The sequence below is a fragment of the Ammodytes marinus genome (genome assembly GCF_949987685.1).
Source record: "Ammodytes marinus genome assembly, chromosome: 5".
Lineage (NCBI taxonomy): Eukaryota > Metazoa > Chordata > Actinopteri > Uranoscopiformes > Ammodytidae > Ammodytes > Ammodytes marinus.
In genome coordinates, this window is record NC_137234.1 from 28,798,364 (window position 1) to 28,815,664 (window position 17,301).

Sequence of the window (17,301 nt, forward strand, 5' to 3'; positions counted from 1 at the left end):
AAGTGAGTCAACGTTTGTCAATTGAGCGATTCCAGACCTTCTGTACAAATGAAATGAAGTACGATGGTCTAGACTCTAGTAGGACCAGGCTAGTATGTCCATACGTCCTGCCATTCTTGTAAGTGCAATATCTCAGTCAAGGATGAACTGAATCGATTTTGGTGGTCAAAGGTCAAGGTCACTGAGACCTAGCGGGTTAGACATGCTAACTCTCTGGCATCTTGCTTCAGAAGAGCTACTGAATCTTGGGGTTGTTAGTAGACATGTTAAATGTCACTTATGGGACAACTCACTTTCTCAACTCATTTAAAAGACCTTGTTGTACCTTTGACACCTGTGCCATACAAACCATTACCTTTTTGTGTGGAACAGTTTACACTCAAACAGAGGAGGCTTAGTTTAAAGAGGATTGTGGAGCATAGTGTCAGCTTGATATCAGTCAGTTGAACCATTTTGAAATGCTAATGTGAGCGCAATCTTACCCTGTGGTACTAAAACAACAGAATTAACTCCAGTTCCTGCATCATACATTTACAATCAAACAAATAAAGACTAGTTCATCATTAGAAGCCAATGTCATAGAGAGTCGATGGAAGTATCAGTTGTTGGTGAGAGACACAAGAGCTGATTGATTAGACGTATTGTGAAAGCAGAGACTTTCGGCTGTCCTCAGGACTCAGCACAGCTGTACTTGGCATGGTAGTGAAGTGTGAAAGCTGGGCTGGGCTCAGAGGCCCAGTATTGTTCCATTGTTGATCTGGGCCAGACAGATGGCGGGGTACAACATGACTGTGCTGATGCCAGCAGGTAATTCATTAAAGTTTCAACAGTGCATAGAGCGGGGAGAAGTCATTTCTGTAGCCTTTACTTCACGATGTGGAGGTGAGAATGACTTTTGCTTTTGATGACCTAATAAAAACATATCAACCGATCTCTGTTCCCGCCATCGCTGGGTACAGACTATATTACAAAGTGAATTTTTATTGTCAGACTCCCTCTCAGCTTCCACTGAACTATCGTGTGTGTGTGTGTGTGTGTGTGTGTGTGTGTGTGTGTGTGTGTGTGTGTGTGTGTGTGTGTGTGTGTGTGTGTGTGTGTGTGTGTGTGTGTGTGTGTGTGTGTGTGTGTGTGTGTGTGTGTGTGTGTGTCTGTGTCTGTCTGTGTGTGTGTGTGTGTGTGTGTGTGTGTGTGTGTGTGTGTGTGTGTGTGTGTGTGTGTGTGTGTGTGTGTGTGTGTGTGTGTGTGTGTGTGTGTGTGTGTGTGTGTGTGCGTGTTGTGTGAGATAACAAAGGTCAGACAGGCTGAAATATGAGCTTTAAAATGTCTCGTTTTCAGATTAACAGATTGTAATGGCGTCCAGCTGTACTTGTGTTTTGGACTAAGGCAGGCGCTGTGTGGGTTATATAACCAAAGTCTTCATGCTATACTATTAGATCGTCATACATACAGTATGTTAATTAGAGTTATCCACAAAAGTCTGGTGTGTTTACATTTACAACAAGAATGAAATTTTGGAAAATACTTGTTGCCGCATGTCAAAAGTCAGTTTAAAGTAATATTCCAGTATTTTTTCTAACTGGATCCCATTATCGATATTGAAGCCTATGGTCTATTATGACTTATGGGGACATCATGTTAACTTGGCACTCGCTTCCCCTGTGGCAAATGCTGAATCTAGCTAACAAAAAAAACATAACAGGAAAAGCAGTGCAAAACCTTCTAAATCTCTCCAAATGAACTTAATCTTAACATGGATCTTTACAAATCCTTATCTCTTGGTCTGAGCAAAAGTAAACATGGATATAAGACCTGTGGAATGGCTTAAGCTAACGGATTAGCATCCACTTGCGTCTGACTATTCATTGGCACTAGAAACAATATTTAAAAGGTCAGAAATTCTAGATAAACAAAAACCACTTGGACAGGGAGCGGATCGTGAGGAGATATTCACTGATTTTGACAAAGTGATTTTGACAACACACCATTTCCAGAGAATCGCTGACTGCACCTTTTAAGTACTTCAATACTCATTCACCTTGTACTGATTGAGTGTCCCAGCAAAACACCTCTATATTTTCAAAGTATTCTATGCTAGTTGCATCAGTACTGATTATAATTGGACACAGCATGAAAGAAATGCAAGGGGCAGCATTGATGGGTGTGTGTGTTGCAACAGCTTTAGCAGAGAGATGAGTCAATACAATGTAGGGAAGACCGGTGAAAATGATGTATCCTACCTGGCTCTCCTGATGAACCGACATTGCTCAATTGGCTGTCTTATGGCTTTCTTATTGCTTGTCCTGATATGGTGTGCAATGGTGTCATTTTTGATTGAACCTATTATTGGTTTGAGAGTCAGAACCATAGTAAAGAAGTTACCAAGCTGTGTGTATTTGTATAGGAGCTTGTCATGGCCATGTGGAGCTCTGGGAAGCTCCCCAGGAAGCAGCTCTAGTTGTTCCACTGTCAGTCGGTCACTGCTCTTTCTGTTTTTTTTATTCTTTCTATTTCCCCTCTGTCCAACTCTCTGTCTCTTCCCTCTCAATCGGCTTCTCTCTGAGGAGGGAAAGAAGCTGCTTCCTGCCTTTTGTCCAGCTGGCAGATTGAATAGAAAAACTCCTGGAAAGATTAGGGAGATCCAGCGCCAGTGCTTCATGCTGAACAGAGCCGAGAGTCAGAGAGGGGAAGTGATGCCTGCTTCATGCTGCTTCTGATGGCTAACAAGGCCAGGACTTAACAGCCCCACTGCCTTGGCTTTCTAAATGTAGAAGGAGAGAGATCATATCACACGTTTTTGAGCCTGATCTTGCAGCAGAAGTTGCATGGGGGGGAGGGATATTGCATTAAAATTAAACGGATACAAGTACTTTTAAAGTTTCACTGGCTTATAAAGATTGCAATTATTCATGCAGGGTTAAGAGTTTCCTCAAGAATTAAAAAAAGTTCTTATCAGTGTGGGTTATATTTGATATGCATATCATTACAGCAATGCTAACTGCAACAATTGCAACTAAGGATTACTTTAACTCACTATTATTCAGTTGAGTCTAATGATTTCATTGTTTTATGTGGAAAATTGCAATGAATTCACAGATTAATTAAGCTCCAAGTGATGTCTTGGGGCCGTCGCTTACTGCCACATTGGAGAAGCTGCAACAAGAAAATTTCGGGTAATTTATCTGACATATTAGTGGCGAGGCTCTAGGGAGGGAATTGTCTGTTTACCATTTTGGTTCAGACTGAAATATCTCAGCAACTATTGGATGGAATGGATTAACATTGTATGCAGACAAACAACATGGTCCCCTGGGATGAATTATCCTGACTTTTCTTCTTAGGAGGAATTGGACAAAAATATATTTTCCCTTAGTGCTACTATCAGGCCAAATATAGGATGCTAAACTAATGACATTGTGCTTGGATATCATTTGCGTTTTGTGCAAATGATCGATTGGTACCATTCTAGCATGCTAAACTAAGATGTAAGGGATAAAGTATAGCGAACGGGTCACTTGCTAGAAATAAAGACCGACAAGCTGAACAGGAGCCCGACGCGCAGCGGAGGGCTCTTGTTCAGTTTGAAGGTCTTTATTTCTAGCAAGTGACCCGTTCGCTATACTTTATCCCGCTTATTACATGGCTACTACAAAAAATAAAGTAATTTATTGAAGCAACATGTTGTTTTAACAGCCAAAAACAGTCCGCTACACGGTCGGAACTCACTCAGTAGCAACGGTTACTATGTCAAGCTGCGGCCAACCTAGAAGAGTTTAACAAAAAACAACTTGTTTCCCCAGCAACCCTGAGACCTTGTCTAATAACTGGAATAGTCATTGCAAACCCACTAGGTTCTTATGTAACTAAAACGTTGTTCAGTACGCCAGTAAATAGGAACGACCAAGGATACGACCTAGTAACGGGGGAATAGTCTGCTCGCCCCGCTAGACTGCCTGCTTCAGCTGACTGAAGGCTCTGGCTCAGCTGTTAGCCACAGAGCTACTGTTTTGCTAACACAACTCAAGACTCGCACACTCTACAAATAATAATTCTAATCGGCCAATATGTTTAACAAGAGCTCCATCTAGCTAACAAAGCATTATCCCCCAACATAAATAACACAATTCACGGAGAAAATGACAGCGGAACATTTACATCGGGCTGCAGCCTGAAGTTACTGTAGCTATAGGCTAACTGTCAATATGCGGCCAAACGTAGGCTACTCACGTCGTCTTGACTGGAGTCCTGTCGGACATTAACCATGACTCCTGTGTTCCCTGCTCTCCTGATACATGCACAGTCATGTTGAAAAAATATTCCTTTGTTTTCTGAACGAGTAGTAGCCCTGTTTGTGGACGTCTATCTATCAAAACTATGACGCAGGTCCTTAGCAACGGCCCTTGACAGCGGTCTGCTTGCTGGAAATAACAGACCTGTAGAATGCTGCGATTTACATAGGATTCTCAAAGTGCCATGTAATAAGCATCGTTAATTGATAAACATTATACCTAACATACAACATCAACATGTTAGCATTTAACGCAAAGCACCTCTGTGCAAGTGTGCATGTATAGCTTGGATGTAGACACTTACAGCGTATTCACAAGTGGGCATGCTGACTTATGTAAGGGTTAATGCCCGACGAGGTGTCCAGGTATCAGGGGTTAATGGACACCGTGGAGGACATTAAGTTTAGCCACTTTATTTTACTACTATCGTTACTACAGTTCTTGTGTTACGAGCACCATCCTGTGGTGTCCAGAGGCTATTGCACGGCAGGATATTTTAGGCTTTATAAATCCCTTATCAACACTGTTTAATCAGCGGCAAGCCGGCGACGCATTTAAGTGGACAGAATGTAAACAGTTCCATCTAGGTGTCCATACATCAGGGGTTAATCCACACCCATGGAATGTTCTCCAGCCAATCAGAATAGAGTATTCACACAGACTATGGTATAACAGGGGTTAATCCACACCCATGGAATGTTCTCCAGCCAATCAGAATAGAGTATTCACACAGACTATGGTATAATATGGGATAACCTTAGTCCTGTTGACCACAACCTGAACTGCAAGAAGCTCAAAAATGTAATTGGCTTACTTGTGTTATTGAATTTCCATTACTGTACAAGAACAAAGTCTCCTCAAGATATGACACAAAAAATTGGCCTTTTCACTTGGCGAAATATCAGCATGCCGAGGCAGCTACCAGGTATGTTTGAGTAGCTATAACCAAGCAACCTACTAGTGGTAACATTAGCATTGTCGCTATATGATTTTCAGAGGTAGATAGTTGTACCACAACACCCTTGATTTTCCGCTGTGATGTGGCTACGTCTTTAGAGATCTTACTTAACAACAAATGCAATTCAAATGCAGAGTGGTGTTAAAATGATTTAAGGCAAACATTTCTGTTAATGTTTTCAGTGAATCTCTGGTCTGGCATTCACTGGTCAAGCCTATGAATGACTCGGTCAGTAAAGTGCTTGCTAAGCTCTCAGTAGCACACTCCTTCCAATCAGTATGTGTTTATCCACCTCACTGATCCCTCTGTGGTATACGATTGTTTGGCTGTCTATCCTGCTGTGCTGTCTATCCCAATGCTGTTGTTGTACTTATTTAAGATTGTGGGCTGTCTCTGTGTGTGTGTAGTGTGTGTAATGACATTAGGATTTAGGATTTAGGATTGACCGCCTTGCCGACTGACCTTAAAGAAGGGAGTGAGTGAAGGAAGGCTTTGGTCTAGTTAATCTGCCGATTTTTAAACAGTTGAATTATTAATACATGTATACCAAGCACAAATTCACCCTCACCCTCTTTCAAAGTGTCTACCCATGAGAAGTACCTCACTACTCCTTCCTTTCATCTACTTAGTTACTCTTATCCCCATATCTCACGTTATCAAAAACGCCTGGAAATAATGATTTCAACTGTGCTGTTTGTCCCTTCATAGTGATCTGTTACAAAGAAAATAACAAACTAAAGTTGTTAACGTGACCAAAAAAAGCGCTTGCGAAGTTCTGAAACACACCAGCCATAGTCAGAACACACTGACAAGTGGCAATTGGTGGCTAACCATAATTCCTCATTTAGAATTTCGGTTCTCTCAAATTGCATACACCCATTTAAAGCTCTCCTGCCTGCAGAAATATGTGATTCTGGGAAAGCAAATTTTGGTCTTTTAGTACCTGCTTTTCCCTGAACACATTTCAAGATTTTGATCTGAAGAAGACCTGCTCATAGAAGTGCTGAAAATGATACAGCAGATAGTGTCAATCATCACTTGACACATTCTATCTCAAATTCTATTCTATTATCTTTTATCTATTCTCAAATTGTCTTGACAGCTGGCTTGCACCATTGGCGTTTCCCATTAATAAACCCCTATGAACTGAACATGTTATTCAATGTGAGTTTGCAAAACAATTGGAGTATATTTAATTTCATTTAACCTTTATTTAAGATCATTGTAGGGGGTGACCCTCATTCACAATTATGTCGAGTCGATATCAATTCAGTATACAGTCAATATACAGTTGATCTGATTGACATTACAACAAATTAGTCTATTCCTTATTTCACCATGTTACACCCTCCCTGTGGACTTCTTCTGCACCACATTTCATGGTATTTGTCGTCATGACAATTGTGACAAATATGTTTGCCTCCCAAAGGACTCACATCTCTGTTAGTAGCCCCCTAAAACTGTTTTATTATTATTATGACAGCTCAAATTGGCTCTCCATCAGGTACAAGAGCAATTTAGCGTGTCGTTGCAGCAAAGACACAGTACTGTGCACTTGTTCACAATAATATTGGCGCTGCATTCCATTCAGGTGTGTCAGTTCCAGTTCTGTGGTAATGTTTATACTGGCTCAAAAGCATGAACTACTGGGCCATTTCAATGGCACGGAGCCATCTCAAATGTTATTAGTTCCACCTGTTCTTTTGATAGGAGAAATTCTGCCGAGAAAAAGTCTGAGACAAACACTGAACTATCAAATCCTAAAACGCAAAAATGTAAGGTGGGCTTAAAGCTTTCCTTTTCATCCACTCTACTTGGTGGAAATGAGGCATATTACATGAATGAAATGAAGCTCAGCATTGGCAGTGAAGCTGGCATTGAAATGTGGAGTCTGAGGGCGCCTGACACATCTGGATACACCACTATCCTATTTCCATGTGTCATTGTTGCTCAACAGCTCTTCAGAAAGAGCGGTTTGCATTGTGTTTTGATTCGCTCCACAAATGGCCACACCCTCAATCTGATCATGTGTTTGCTTTGTGCTACAGGAGTATGCTCCAACACCCCATCATAATAGCTGGACTGGAAGCTCTCCTTTACCATTCAATTTCAATTTCAATTTCAAATTCCAAACCTTGGTTATGGTCATGAGCTTGTGTAGTGACCTAAAGCCTGAGATCACAGTACGAGCAGGCAACATCGAGTTTCCTTCGCACAGTTCCAGGTCTCACAGTTGGGGACAAGATGAAGAAGTCGTACAGCCAGAAGGAGCTTGCAGTAGAAACCACAGCCTGTTAGGTACCTCTGGATGTATTCTTGCAGGTCCAATGTGGTTGTGAACCTACAGAAAACGCTCGAGAGGGACTATATTTCCCATTTTGCCTATACACGTCTCAGGATCTCCCCAGAGGAGCTTGAGGAAGGTGCTTCAGCAGAGGCATCCTCTGCCTAGCCACCGTGACTTGGATACAGATAAGCAGCATTCAATGAATACATGGGTGGATGGGCTAGTTAGCTGTGAGTGTGCAGGTGTTGCTTTCTATTGGGACCACACTCTGGGTAATGTGTTCTGGGCTACACACAGCTGTGCTGTTTGGCAATAATTTAACAGAATGTTCTGTTTATTCTTGCAGGATATGCATAGTTTTTCAACTGACATTCTCATGGTCTGTCAAATCCAAGAACTAGATGTTGGTAATTGTGTCCTTTTGCAGACAACAAACATGGACATGCATTATTCATGCTTCTAACTTTAGGCCTTCTTTATAGTTCTTCTTATCATTTATATGTCCTTGATTAGCTAGAAGCCTCTTGGATCTTTTATCAGTCATTTATCAGAGGGGAGACTGAAAGAAGTACAAAGAAAAGTCTCAGGCTTCAGAAAATACACATATGCTACCAAGAAAGCACACTTTCTGGTCTCTAACCTGGCCGGCTGAAAGTTGCAGAATGTTTCAGTTCAGTATTTTCCAGGCTGATCTCTGTCCTAAATATGTGGTCAGTTTATTATGCGTGTCTGTAAGCTGTCCATGTAGCATCAGTCATTATTTCCGGACAACAGCCTGTTCACAAATATGCTTCACAAAGACTTGTCACCGCCTCCGGGCACAAGACTCACAGGCCACTCTTGCACTGTGTACGTGCATGTGTGGATGGGGTCGTGCGAATGTGCATGTTCATGCATGCTCAGTCAGAGCACCTCAGGCAATTATCTCCCTCTCCTTTCTCATCCCTTCTCTCTTTTTGTTCTGTTCCGGTTCTCTCCATCTCTATTTTGAGATCCACATGTCTGCTGTGACCCAGCATGTGCCAATTCTGTCAGATTTAATGTTGGGCTCGGCAGATCACAGCGGAACACTTACTCTCTCATTTTAAAAAAAACCTGAGAAAATTGGGTTGCGTCCATTTCAAGCCTCCTGTAGCCAGCCCATGAGGACCTCTAATGTCAGCCGGAGCGCTGACACAGTTTAGCTTGGACTCCATAGACTCTGCTGGACTTGCAGATCCTTATCTTTGCCAAAATACTGACCCCTGGCCCCGGTTTCAGCCGGCCTGCATTTAGCCTCAACAATGGAGAATTATCTTCCAACAGTCTGGTGTTCAGCAAACAAAACTTCTCTCACATCCACCCTCTGTCTGTGACTCCCTGCTTTTGGGCCTGAATGTTCCCCAGATGTTTCATTTCACACTTTCTGGTACGGGCCTCACACATGCTTGTTAGGTGTGTGTGTGTGTGCGCTGTGTGTGTGTGCTGTGTGTGTGTGTGTCTGTGTGTGTGTACACATGTGTGTGTTTGTGTTGGGTGCTGTTTAGTAGTTCTGTCAGGATGTGAGGGGTCCAGCTGCTGCCTCGGGGATAAAAAGAGAGAGGGAGAGACAGAATGAGAGAAACAGAGGGAGGAATGTCAGGAATCCCTCTGCGAGCATTTGTATGTTTTTTTCTGTCTTTCAAAGTCCAGCTTGCTATAGCAGCTATAGTATAGCTCTTTCAACAGGGTCATGCAGGATTTTAAATCTACACATCAGTCCTGCACTGCGCTACAGCACAACAAAGCTGCACCAGTTGTACTGTCCACAAAGTTTGTGCTCACGTTGGTTGCTACTCAACTTATTGCAATAGTACAAGTATTGCTCAAATAGAATAGCAAGTGATAACCAAAGATATAGCTTTGTTTTTTGTATGTTTTTTCTGCTAAGCTGAGTGTCTCTCACTTGAACAATGATGCTAACAATGATACAAAAGATTGTTTTCAATTCTGGAAATATTATCTGAATATGCATACAGTCCAAGTCATGTATATTATTATAAAAAATATCACATGAATATCTCATGAATTCTTGAATGAACAAATAAAATGAGGAATCCTGTAAAATCCACTGTACCAACAATGAAAAGGCAAAGAGGGTTTCAAAACTCATAGCAGGGACAGATAAGAGAAATTGGACAAAAATGGAATGTGGTTGGAGGCTGAGTGACACAGAGAAAGAGCTATGGAGAGAGAGAGGAAGAGAAGCAGCAGGGATGCGCTGCAAAGGGCAGCCATCCATCACTGACATTCAGGTCATTACTCTATTTACTGCGAGCCAACACTGCGCTTCCACTTGTCATGTGGAACCAATATTTAATTAAAGCTGAACTAGGGAGGCTAATTGGTAAGGACCAGCCCTCAGGGGGGTTTAGACTTCTGTAGTGACTAGGGAAAGGCAAGTTTATTTGTATAGCACAATTCAGACACAAGGCCACTCAAAGTGCTTTACAGGGGCAAGATTAAAATACACAACACACATCATAAAAGCGAATGACTAACATTTATATAAAATAAAAATTACATGTTAAAATGATTTAAAAGAGCTGAGAGTTGCAGCAGACCTCAAGTTCTCTGGGAGTTTGTTCCAGAGATTTGGTGCATTAAAAACTAAAAGCTGCTTCTCCTTGTTTAGTCCTAACTCTGGGGACTGTAAGCAGACCTGTCCCAGACGACCTAAGGGCTCTGGACGGCTCATAACGTATCAGCAGATCAGTAATATATTTTGTCCCTAGACCATTTAGGGCTTTATAAACCAACATCAATATTTTGAAATCAATTCTTTGAGTGACAGGAAGCCAGTGTAAAGACCTCAGAACTGGGGTAATGTGATCCACTTTTTTGGTCCTGGTGAGTACTCGAGCAGCAGCATTCTGAATTAGCTGAAGCTGTCTGATAGATTTTTTTGGAAGGCCTGCAAGAACACTGTTACAGTAGTCAAGTCTACTAAAGATAAATGCATGGACAAGTTTTTCTAAATCTTGCTGAGACATAAGCCCTTTAATTCTTGATATGTTTTTAAGGTGGTAATAAGCTGACTTATTAATTGATTTAATGTGTTTTTTTAAATTCAAGCCTGAGTCTATGACAACACCAAGATTTCTGGCTTGGTGTGTGGTTTCTAGCATAACAGATTTAAGCTCTGCACTGACTTTTAATTGTTTATCTTTGCACCAAAGACAATTACTTCAGTTTTGTCGTTGTTTAATTGAAGACAATTTTGGCACATCCTATCATTGATTTGTTCAATGCACTTACTTAGTGTTTGAATTGGACTATAGTCACCTGGTGATATGGTTATGTAAATTTGTGTGTCGTCTGCATAATTATGGTAGCATAATTTGTTCTTATTCATAATCTGAGCCAGTGGGAGCATGTAGATATTAAACAGAAGAGGCCCAAGAATGGAACCTTGGGGAACCCCGCATTCAATATTTGTTCGCTCGGATGTGAAATTGCCTATTGACACATAGTATTCTCTGTCTGTTTAAATAGGATTCAAACCAGCTTAGCACAGTTCCAAAAAGTCCAACCCAGTTTGCAAGGCGATCTAGTAATATGTTGTGGTCAACTGTGTCGAAAGCAGCACTAAGATCAAGTAAAACTAAGATAGAACTTTTGCCACTGTCTGTGTTTAAATGGATGTCATTGAGGACTTTAACCAGAGCGGTCTCAGTGCTGTGGTGTTGTCGAAAACCTGACTGGAAGACGTCAAAGCAGTTGTTCACTGCTAAGTAGTAATTTAGCTGTTGATAAACAACTTTTTCAATGATTTTGCTTAGAAATGGAAGGTTAGATATGGGCCTATAATTGTTCATGAGTGATGTATCTAAATTGTTCTTTTTTAGGAGTGGCTTAATGACTGCTGTTTTCAGGGCCTGTGGGAATACACCGGTGCGAAGGGACATGTTTACAATTTGTAGAACATCTGAGGCCATACAGCTAAAAACGGTTTTAAAGAAGCCTGTGGGCAGAATGTCAAGGCAACAGGAGGAGGAGTTCAGGTGTTGTATAATGTCCTCCAGGTTTTTGTGGTTGATTAGATAAAATTCTGTCATTTTATTTGAATTGATTTTAGGTGGGCACAGGGAAAACACATATGTTGAACTTGGTATTGATGCGGTGACCGCTTGTCTAATTTTGTGAATTTTGTCTGTGAAAAAGGAGGCAAATTCATTGCAGGCTCTCGTGGAAAGATGTTCAGATGCTACTGGTTTGTTAATCTGTCGACAGTAGCAAATAGGGCACGTGCATTGCTGTTGTTTTTGGTGATGATGTCAGAGAAGAAAGACTGCCTTGCACTTTTCATCTCCGAGTTAAAAGTGCAAAGTTTCTCTTTGACTAAGTGAAGCGTCCATTACACTGTGGGCCTGCTCTACAAATCCTCCACTTCAGCTTTACAGCCAACTGTTCACATTTACGTACAGCGTTTAATTTGAAAACAAAATTGAACTTTAGAATTAGTTTACCTATTATTCACACAAATGGAGATCAAAATGCTGCTTGGTGTCTACTGTGTAACTTGTTAAAGAATGTGTCCTGACCACTCTTGAAAGTCATAACTGTAACCTTAATCAACAAGCAAAATTGTCATCTTTTTTTAATAGAGTTGGGTGGGACATTGCCTTCGTACCGGCACTATAGTAAAATGCCTTTGGAATATCATCTATCGAAAACTTTTATCCGAACACCCTGGATACTGTAGCAACAAAGTGGGTATAGAAGTAGCACAGTGAGAAGCGGTGTTTGTGAAACCTGTTAAGCTCAGTTAAAACAGTCCAAGTGATATTTGCTGAGGAGGATCAACTGAGATGTTTGGTCTGTGGGATGTTTGGGGGAGCTCTGTTTTAGTATTTGATCAAGACCCCGGCCCTGTTACTGAGGCTGTTTAGATTGTTTCAGACATCGATCTGGACCTTTTTTGAGGTGAAAGATGATCACATCTGCTCCATAGACGAGACTGGACAAGCGTTGTTTAAGCAAGACCACAGAAAAGAGCCTGTCAGGAAAACCTTTGACTCTCTGTTTTGAAATGCAACTGGGGCCATGTTTTCACACAGGTTAAGTAATGTGATGAGGTTCACTTTGATGACACAAAAACATGTCAAGAAGATATAAGGCTACACAGTCAGGATTTGAAGCATTCTTCCCTTAAACAGGTGGTGTGACAAGGAAAAAACAAGTAATAAAGATCCATGAGATTATTGTAACAAATGATTACTCATGGTATTGTATGTCAATGTCAATATGGGTCTGGGTCATTATCTGGAGACAAGGCAAAATAAGATCTGTCACAAAAATCTATCTTACCTTAAATTGAATGATCTGATGAGGTGAATATTTGTTCAGTGTTTGTTGAGTGTTTTCATAGACCCTCCATTGTTGTTCTAATGTAAAATAGCTCAGGAAGCATCTGTGTCCCATCTGTGACTCCCGGCAGCCATAACTGGCACTGTTATGGTCCATGGATGTCTGTTTGCTATGCACACGTAGTACCGTAAGTACGATGACAAAGGAAAGGCAAATACCCAGAGGACTGTTTTACTGTGGGTGCAATTCATTTCAATCATTAACACTTAAATATATATGAAAATTGTTTAAGACAATGATTGTCTTTCCTTTAGTTCTAGTCTGCTCTTCAAAACAGGAACCAGGTTTCGGTTCCAGTTCCGGTGCTAGTGCTGTCTGGTTGGTTCAACTTGTGAACCTATTAAGAACCAGTTTGACTATTGGCTAGAGAGCCACGTCATGACGTCGCTGTATACATCTTTATACAGTATGTGTCTGCTCTCCCTGCTAGCACTAACTTTAAGCAGTAACATCACAGATGCCGATACATTGTATTTTAAAGTTATGTTCATGACTTTGCTTTTTGCTAGCATTCGCAGAAATCCAAACTCGAACGGTCCAGTTTTCTACAGGAATCATCTAGTCTTATTACACTCAATGGATCCTTTATACTGCAGTTGTTTAAGTAGGCCACCGTTGTTCCAGTGACACCATCTCATCCATTAATTGTTTTATCATTAGCTTATGGTGGATGATCCAGCTGCATTCTCCATTTGAGGGCCATTGTGAGGCTAGATTTCTCACTTTGTTCCCTGCTGTTTGCGTGTGTCACTACTGATGAGAACTCTACAAGACAGACATAGTTCAGACACACACACACACACACACCCACACACACTCACTTAGCCCTTCCACGTTTAGATAACCTTCCCGCCCTTTGCTGGTCTGGGTGCAATTTACCCAGCACCGAAGAGGAGAAGTGTCTGGGCTATCTCTGTATCAAATGGTCTTTGTCTGTACTTGTGTGTGTGTTAGTTTGTGCGTGCTTGACCTCTAACTCCAAACAGTCCATCAAATGGGGGAGTCTGGCCATAGAGGCTGCTGGAGACACAGAGACCAAGTGTTCTCATAAGTCACAGTGGGACTCAATATCATCCATAGCTGAGCAAACGTACTCAAAGGGGGCTGGTCGAGGGGTTAGGAACGGGTAAAGGACTGGAATCCCGGTGACATGTTTAACCCTTAGGTGCTCTTGGGGACGTTTTTGTCCTTTCGCACTTTTTTTACGCTCTTTTTCTGTGTATAACTTTGGCTGTGCTTATGTTAACTGAAATATTTTTGGCCAGGGATTATTTATTTTTTTAAATATTTTGTGAATTTCTACTCAGCAACTTTGTACCATCTATAATAAAGGCAGGACACGTTTTTGTTACACTCAGCTCCCTAAGGACGTTTTTGTCCCCTATTGACTCCCATTCAAAATGGCCTTTTTTTTTACCATTTTGATCCTGCTGTCATTACAGCATAAAATATTTTTTTCAATGATTTTATGCTTTCATCCTCGACATAAAGCATCAAAATGTATCATTTTCAACACCTTCACAATTTTGAGCAATTTCCATATATTTGGCATAGGGTTGAATTACAAGCAATTTCCAGGTTGTCGGTCCTGCCCCCCACAGTGCAATAGAGAAAAAGAATTCAACCTAAATGGTGTGAGTGTGTTGGTAGGGATGCTAGTGTGTGGTGCATATGTGTGTATTGAGAAAATATAGTGTGTGGGTTTGTGTACACACAGCCAAACTTTACAAACTCAAACGTGTATGGAAAAAACTTTATTTTTTCAAACCATAGCCATGATGACAAACACATGTAAATTGTATGATATTAGGCAATAATCTAACACTTAAGACACCAAAATTAATTTTTTAGCCCTATCTAGCTCAATCATTTATTTCCTGCTGTTTTTTTTTGAGGATCAAATATGCTCCCTAAAACCATTTTTGTACTTTTTTGTAATTTTTTAGAGTTGCAGGCCTAAACATAAGAAATATGAGAAATTAATGGAAAGTGTGGATCCATATGGATACCTTAGGGTTGTGTCTGTGTGTGTGTTGTGAAATTACTGTGTGTGTGTGTGTATGTGTGTGTGTCTTTGTGCGCATGCATGTGTGCAGCTGTAAGGTGCAATTTGTGGGTTTTCAGGTGGCTGCAGGTTCACTTTGTTACTTTGGTACTTTGTTGACATCATCAAAGAAACTGGAATTAAAAGGTCAAAAGCAACTGACAATGAATTAATATTTGATATATGTAAAGAGGTCAAGTGGGATAAAAGGTTTTCAAAAAAATTAGAAAAAAATATTACTGTATAATTTAGGGCAGTTTATAGGGAGAGGACGTTTTTGTCCTTAGGGAGCTGAGTGTGTATTTATTTGCATCTGTGACTGCACAAATACTAAACATGTATCAAAAGCAGTTTTATTGCAAATCATTAACTTATCCTAGAGTCTGATTATCCCACTCAAAAAAAATCCACTTTGCATCTATTATATGAGAAATTTTTCAATGTTTTTTTTTAAATAAAAATGGCTCACGTCATCATATAAGCTTGCATGTAAAGGGTTAAAAGCAATTACAAATGAATGAATATTTGATATACAGAGGTCAAGTGGGATAAAAGGTTTGTAAAAAAAAAAAGGTAGAAAAAAATATTACTGTATACTGTTTTTATGGCAGTGTATAGGGAGAGGACATTTTTGTCCTCTAGGGTACTGAGTGTAACACAAAAGTTAAGGTCACACAAGGGTTAAACCTTTCCACAGACAACAACTCCTCAAACCTGTCCGCGTTAGTGTTAAAGATTGCACGTTACGCTATTTTCACTGTTATACAGTTAATGTATAGCTAAACACTTCCGCGACAGTGATGCTAATTTCAGTTAGCGTGTCAATAGCGTATTCCATTAAATTAGCACGGTTGGACCATTTACCAATAATAAAAAAAAATGTCCACCTGCTTTGCCTATAAAGAATAGAGGATTATATGGCGCAAAAAATATTTAAGAAAGACCAAAAGTGACATTGATGAGCAATGCGACAGCCATTTCAATGACTGTGTATGTGTAGGCTAAATCTGTTTCTGTGTCCCACTTTCATAGACGGGTTACATTTAAGCATGCATAAGCTTATACCTGCTTCCTACGGGCACTGCACTTGTATAAAATAATACACTAAAACACCCTTGTTAGGCTGCTTTGTACCCACCCTGGTTTGGTGTTTGGTCACAAATTAGCAGAATACTGGCGGCCCCCGATTTTCAAAGCCTGACGAGCAGCTTGATGGTGTATTGGACATCATTGAGGTCTTGCTGGGACAAAGAGTCTTCCTTCCCTCCAAGCAAAAACTCCTCCATTGCCTTTTCATGAGACACGAGCCAGATGCTCAGCCATTAATCACAGCATTGTGTGTGTGTGTGTGTGTGTGTGTGTGTGTGTGTGTGTGTGTGTGTGTGTGTGTGTGTGTGTGTGTGTGTGTGTGTGTGTGTGTGTGTGTGTGTGTGTGTGTGTGTGTGTGTGTGTGTGTGTGTGTGTGTGTGTGTGTGTGTGTGTGTGTGTGTGTGTGAGAAAATAGAGTGCGAATGTGATGTGTATGTTTGGACTGGTTGTGCTCCATTTCAAGTCAATGTTAACTGAGTGTATTTGTGCAACGGCTGCACCTCACATCAGCATGGGAGCAAGAGAATGGAAAGTTGGCACCGTTAAGGGAGTAATGGCAAGATTTATATGCAAAGGGAAGCGTTTAGTGAAAGGGGACAGTGAAAGAGAGAGAGAGAGTGAACAGGGGAGGTGGAGAGGAAATGTTTTACTCCCCTGTATCTGAAAGCTTTCTCTTGCTGGCAGGCAAGCTTCTGACCTTTCCCTCACAGACACTGAATCTACTTTATTTTTCTTTGCTGCAGCCCTGTCCCTCCAGGCCGTGTGTGTGTGTGTGTGTGTGTGTGTGTGTGTGTGTGTGTGTGTGTGTGTGTGTGTGTGTGTGTGTGTGTGTGTGTGTGTGTGTGTGTGTGTGTGTGTGTGTGTGTGTGTGTGTGTGTGTGTGTGTGTGTGTGTGTGTGTGTGTGTGTGTGTGTGTGTGTGTGTGTGTGTGGTATCTGAGATTATCCATGCACATTATAACATGTGGTCATCAGCAGGCTGTTTATCCATTTTCTTTGGTCATATCAAATAAAATATGAAATGCTTGATTTTCATCGCCACAAAAGTAGAGAAATCATTCAAACCATTATTGTAACCTTTGTTTGATTTGTGTGTGTGTGTCCAGGTGAATCTGGTCTTGGCAAGTCGACACTCATCAACTCTCTGTTCCTGACTGACCTGTACTCCAAGGATTACCCTGGACCCTCCCAGCGCATCAAGAAGACTGTACAGGTGAGCCTATTCAACCTCAAGGACGTTTACAAGCTTG

General features: G+C 41.0%; 1 protein-coding gene across 9 annotated transcripts in view; it reads left to right on the forward strand.

The window, feature by feature from the left end:
* LOC307250851 (septin-7-like) overlaps positions 1-17,301 on the forward strand; it is a 54,686-nt gene that overhangs the window by 8,071 nt on the left and 29,314 nt on the right. For 5 of the 9 annotated variants that reach the window (XM_080028100.1, XM_080028102.1, XM_080028105.1 and 2 more), the window contains exon 3: positions 17,158-17,264. In XM_080028100.1, coding sequence (XP_079884226.1) covers positions 17,158-17,264 — 107 coding nt within the window. Of the gene's footprint in view, positions 1-7,388; positions 7,543-17,157; positions 17,265-17,301 lie in introns of those variants that run through there. The other 4 variants (XM_080028098.1, XM_080028101.1, XM_080028099.1 and 1 more) reach the window with 1 other exon arrangement.